Source organism: Salmo trutta, chromosome 2 (assembly GCF_901001165.1).
Source record: "Salmo trutta chromosome 2, fSalTru1.1, whole genome shotgun sequence".
NCBI lineage: Eukaryota > Metazoa > Chordata > Actinopteri > Salmoniformes > Salmonidae > Salmo > Salmo trutta.
In genome coordinates this window covers 14054722-14060588 of record NC_042958.1, presented here as the reverse complement: position 1 = coordinate 14060588, position 5867 = coordinate 14054722, and the positions used below count along the sequence as shown (strand labels likewise).

The window sequence follows — 5867 nt, the reverse complement described above, 5'->3', positions numbered from 1 at the left end:
GAAGAACCCGCCCACTGCTCTTCTCCAGCAGTCAGTCAAGCAGAAGGGGGCAGGGTCTCGTGCTGTCAATCCCAAAATTAAATTAGAGGTTTCCCTTTATGCCTGTTCGAAACTAACCACTAAAAAGTATCATTATGACATTTATTTTCAATATTAGACAAAATACATACTGTTGTACAACATTGAAACATAATTTGTTTGTTGGTAAGCAAAGCTATCTGTTTTTTTACGTACAAATTTCAATATTACATAAGGCACTGCTAAGGACAGTAGTCATGCGGGGTCCCCGCCGGAAGGCCCCCATGGAGGAGAAGTAAACATACATATTCAGAAATAAACATTAGCTAGCATTGGCAGTATTGATTTGAAATATCTTTTGATTATTTTACATTGATCATTACACTATGGCAGATGATGGCGAATTGGAGAAGTATGTTATAATCTATGCTATTGCCAGACTGGTATTTGTTGCTTGATGTGAATTTCTGGGGTGTTTTGAAGGGGGAGCTAACGTTAGCTAAGGAACGTCAGCTAGTAGCGTTAGTCAAGTAGCTAGGTCAGTGTGATTTATTATGCTGTTAAAATAGCTAGTTAATTGTTCACCAGCTTAGCTACTAGATTGCTTGCTATGCGTGTCAATGATTAGCTAGCTATGTTTCAATTATTTGTTGCGTGACTATCTAGATAACTCACATAGAGACTGAATTGTTGTCGCGATTCAGTAGGGTACTGTATGCCAGCTAAACAAGTTGAGGATATTTTTGAGTCGCAGCTGCTGGAAAGTGTATGTGTGTGTGTGTAAAAAGGGAAAATAGTGATTGATGTCTGTGTGTACCATTGACATTAAAATAAAATGTGCATGAGAGATTCTGTATTTCCTGTGCACACTAGTCTGGGATCCGTGATCAAAGGGCAGCTGTAACGGTTGATATGTGGTCAAAGGGCAGCTGTAACAGTTGATCCGTGGTCAAAGGGCAGCTGTAACAGTTGATCTGTAGTCAAAGGGCAGCTGTAACAGTTGATCTGTAGTCAAAGGGCAGCTGTAACAGTTGATCCGTGGTCAAAGGGCAGCTGTAACAGTTGGTCCGTGGTCAAAGGGCAGCTGTAACAGTTGATATGTGGTCAAAGGGCAGCTGTAACGGTTGATATGTGGTCAAAGGGCAGCTGTAACAGTTGATCTGTAGTCAAAGGGCAGCTGTAACAGTTGATATGTGGTCAAAGGGCAGCTGTAACAGTTGATCCGTGGTCAAAGGGCAGCTGTAACAGTTGATCCGTGGTCAAAGGGCAGCTGTAACAGTTGATCCGTGGTCAAAGGGCAGCTATATCAGTTGATCTGTGGTCAAAGGGCAGCTGTAACAGTTGATCCGTGGTCAAAGGGCAGCTGTAACGGTTGATCCGTAGTCAAAGGGCAGCTGTAACAGTTGATCCTTGGTCAAAGGGCAGCTGTAACAGTTGATCCTTGGTCAAAGGGCAGCTGTAACAGTTGATCCGTGGTCAAAGGGCAGCTGTAACAGTTGATCCGTGGTCAAAGGGCAGCTGTAACGGTTGATCCGTAGTCAAAGGGCAGCTGTAACAGTTGATCCTTGGTCAAAGGGCAGCTGTAACAGTTGATCCTTGGTCAAAGGGCAGCTGTAACAGTTGATCCGTGGTCAAAGGGCAGCTGTAACAGTTGATCCGTGGTCAAAGGGCAGCTGTAACAGTTGATCCGTGGTCAAAGGGCAGCTGTAACAGTTGATCCGTGGTCAAAGGGCAGCTGTAACTGTTGATCCGTGGTCAAAGGGCAGCTGTAACGGTTGATCCGTGGTCAAAGGGCAGCTGTAACGGTTGATCCGTGGTCAAAGGGCAGCTGTAACGGTTGATCCGTGGTCAAAGGGCAGCTGTAACGATTGATCCGTGGTCAAAGGGCAGCTGTAACGGTTGATCCGTGGTCAAAGGGCAGCTGTAACGGTTGATCCGTGGTCAAAGGGCAGCTGTAACGGTTGATCTGTGGTCAAAGTGCAGCTGTAACGGTTGATCCGTGGTCAAAGGGCAGCTGTAACGGTTGATCTGTAGTCAAAGGGCAGCTGTAACGGTTGATCTGTGGTCAAAGGGCAGCTGTAACGGTTGATATGTGGTCAAAGGGCAGCTGTAACAGTTGATCTGTGGTCAAAGGGCAGCTGTAACAGTTGATCTGTAGTCAAAGGGCAGCTGTAACGGTTGATCTGTGGTCAAAGGGCAGCTGTAACGGTTGATCTGTGGTCAAAGGGCAGCTGTAACGGTTGATCCGTGGTCAAAGGGCAGCTGTAACGGTTGATCTGTGGTCAAAGGGCAGCTGTAATGGTTGATCTGTGGTCAAAGGGCAGCTGTAACGGTTGATATGTGGTCAAAGGGCAGCTGTAACGGTTGATCCGTGGTCAAAGGGCAGCTGTAACAGTTGATCTGGGGTCAAAGGGCAGAATGACTCAGCAGGTCAACCCAGGACACACATGACATGTGCCTCTAGCTCTGTGACTGGCATAGTGCCTTCTCTCTCTGCCTTTTATCCTGCTGTTTTCCTTCACTTTTATTCTCTTTCTGTCTCTTTCTCTACTCTCCCTTTTTCACTTATATGTTAATCAATATCTCCCTCTCTTGCGCCCTAAACTCTCTCTGTCACTCTCTCCATGTGCCATGTAGACGTGCAGTGGAGGAGCTGCTGAAGGAGACCAGTAGGGCTCGCGTGCGAGCAGAAACCATGGGTCCAGCAGGCTGGTGAGTGGCATACGTTAGGAAAGGATCTGGTAAACCATCTGTTACGGGTGTTTGGCTTTCAATGCAGAATGTACTTGACACATGGCAAGGTGTGACAGACCAAGACAGATGCATATCAAAGATAATATTGAAGGCCTTGCTGGTTTGAAATGTTAATTTTGGTTCAACTGTCTTCCAGGATGAAATGTCCACTGCGCAGCACCAACAAGCGTTTCCTGCTCAACACTCTGCGCACCACCATCCCACAGCGCCGCCCTGCTGGCCACTCAGGAGAACAGACATCAGAGTGTAGGCGGCGCAGCAGGACCCCATCCACAGACCACAGAGACAGTCACAGACGACACAGGGACGAAGACAGTCATAGGGACAGCAGAGAACATAGTCTCAAAGATGGACACAAAAGAGACAAAGACAGCAACACGTGCCACAGAGACAGCTACAAATACAGAGGGGTTGGAGACAATGACAGATACAGCCATAGAGACAAGAAACACCGGGATAAAAGCGTCACTGGTCACAAAACATACAGTCCCCATTCTAAAGAACACTCCCCATCTGAAGCCCCTTCCTCTTGTAGAGACCGCTCTCTCCGCCGATAGTAGCTCCTCCTCCTCATCAGACCACGCCCATTTCAGGGCCAGTTCTCACTCCATAGGCCACACCTTCTATCAATCAAACCAGCACGCTCACCTGTCAAGGACACTCCCAGTGGGAGGAGCCACATGTGACATCATAACCTTGTAGGGAGTGCTGTAACGGCATTACCAGAGGAGGTTTTCTCCCTCGAAGACGTACATAACCATTGAATGACTGGAAAGACGTACATAACCATTGAATGACTGGAAATAATGGATTGTCTGAGAATGTGAGAAAGATTGGGGTTGCTGTTGTCAGTTTGTGACAAGCATAACTGATTAAATTGCATTTGTTTCTACTGATCATTTAACTGGAAGTCATCTCTTTCCTATTCTTATTCTCAATTTTGACACACTTATTCCCATCTTGCACTCAGCTCTGTTATTTCATTGTGAATCTTGCTGGTACGAACTGTAAACTGACATGATCAAATCAAATTTTATTAGTCACATGCGCCGAATACAACAGGTCTAGAACTTACAGTGAAATGCTTACTTACGGGCCCTAAACCAACAGTGCAGTTTCCAAAAATATGGATAAGAGTAAGTAAAAGTAACAAGTACGGGGGGGGGGGGGGAGGGGTGCCGGTACAGAGTCAATGTTCGGGGGCACGGTTAGTTGAGGTAGTATGTACATCAATCAAATTTATTTATAAATCCCTTCTTACATCAGCTGATGTCACAAAGTGCTGTACAGAAACCCAGCCTAAAACCACAAACAGCAAGCAATGCAGGTGTAGAAGCACGGTGGCTAGGAAAAACTCCCTAGAAAGGCCAGAACCTAGGAAGAAACCTAGAAAGGAACCAGGCTATGAGGAGTGGCCAGTCCTCTTCTGGCTGTGCTGGGTGGAGATTATAACTAAACATGGCCAAGATGTTGAAATGTTCATAGATGACCAGCAGGGTCAAATAATAACCCGGACAGGAAGATCACGTCAGTGACTCAACCCACTCAAGTGACGCATCCCTCCTAGGGACGGCATGGAAGAGCACCAGTAAGCCAGTGACTCAGCCCCTGTAATAGCGTTAGAGGCAGAGAATCAAAGTGGAGAGAGGGGAACCGGCCAGGCAGAGACAGCAATGGCGGTTTGTTGCTCCAGTGCCTTTCCGTTCACCTTCACACTCCTCGGCCAGACTACACTCAATCATAGGACCTACTGAAGAGATTAGTCTTCAATAAAGACTTAAAGGTTGAGACCAAGTCTGCATCTCTCACATGGGTAGGCAGACCATTCCGTAAAAATTATAGGAGAAAGCCCTGCCTCCAGCTGTTTGCTTAGAATTTCTAGGGACAGTAAGGAGGCCTGCGTCTTGTGACCGTAGCGTACGTGTAGGTATGTACGGCAGGACCAAATCGGAAAGATAGGTAGGAGCAAGCCCATGTAATGCTTTGTAGGTTAGCAGTAAAACCTTGAAATCAGTCCTTGCCTTAACAGGAAGTCAGTGTAGAGAGGCTAGCACTGGAGTAATATGATCACATTTTTTGGTTCTAGTAAAGATTCTAGCAGCCGTGTTTAGCACTAACTGAAGTTTATTTAGTGATTTATCAGGGTAGCTGGAAAGTAGAGCATTGCAGTAGTCTAACCTAGAAGTGACAAAAGCATGGATTCATTTTTCAGCATTATTTTTGGACAGAAAGTTTCTGATTTTTGCAATGTTACGTAGATGGAAAAAAGCTGTGCTTGAAACAGTCTTGATATGTTCGTCAAAAGAGAGATCAGGGTCCAGAGTAACGCCGAGGTCCTTCACAGTTTTATTTGAGACAACTGTACAACCATCAAGATTAATTGTCAGATTCAACAGAAGATATCTTTGTTTCTTGGGACCTAGAACAAGGATCTCTGTTTTGTCTGAGTTTAATAGTAGAACATTTGCAGCCATCCACTTCCTTATGTCTGAAACACAGGCTTCCAGGGAGGGCAATTTTGGGGCTTCACCATGTTTCATCAAAATGTACAGCTGTGTGTCATCCGCATAGCAGTTAAAGTTAACATTATGTTTCCGAATGACGTCACCAAGAGGTAAAATATATAATGAAAACAATAGTGGTCCTAAAACGGAACCTTGAGGAACACCGAAATGTACAGTTGATTTGTCAGAGGACAAATCATCCACAGAGACAAACTGATATCTTTCCGACAGATAAGATCTAAACCTGGCCAGAACTTGTCTGTGTAGACGAATTTGGGTTTCCAATCTCTCCAAAAGAATGTGGTGATCGATGGTATCAAAAGCAGCACTAAGGTCTAGGAGCACGAGGACAGATGCAGAGCCTCGGTCTGATGCCATTAAAAGGTCATTTACCACCTTCACAAGTGCAGTCTCAGTGCTATGATGGGGTCTAAAACCAGACTGAAGCGTTTCGTATACATTGTTTGTCTTCAGGAAGGCAGTGAGTTTCTGCGCAACAGCTTTTTCAATTTTTTTGGAGAGGAATGGGAGATTCGATTTAGGCTGATAGTTTTTTATATTTTCTGCGTCAAGATTTGGCTTTTTCAAGAG

At 45.4% G+C, this 5867-nt stretch overlaps 1 protein-coding gene across 1 annotated transcript; it reads left to right on the top strand.

Moving 5' to 3' along the window:
* The first annotated feature begins 279 nt into the window (after positions 1-279).
* Positions 280-3676, top strand: si:ch211-140b10.6 (protein POLR1D). Its single transcript, XM_029695131.1, has 3 exons — positions 280-430; positions 2656-2730; positions 2909-3676. Exons 1-3 carry the CDS (start codon positions 405-407, stop codon positions 3327-3329), a joined length of 522 nt encoding a protein of 173 aa, XP_029550991.1. The 5' UTR covers positions 280-404; the 3' UTR covers positions 3330-3676.
* The last annotated feature ends 2191 nt before the right edge of the window (positions 3677-5867 follow it).

Excerpts from the sequence above, each read along its gene's own strand:
- si:ch211-140b10.6 (XM_029695131.1), top strand. The coding sequence starts at position 405 with ATGGCAGATGATGGCGAATTGGAGAA. Across the intron at positions 431-2,655 it reads GATGATGGCGAATTGGAGAA|ACGTGCAGTGGAGGAGCTGC; the intron begins GTATGTTATAAT and ends TGTGCCATGTAG. Across the intron at positions 2,731-2,908 it reads ACCATGGGTCCAGCAGGCTG|GATGAAATGTCCACTGCGCA; the intron begins GTGAGTGGCATA and ends ACTGTCTTCCAG.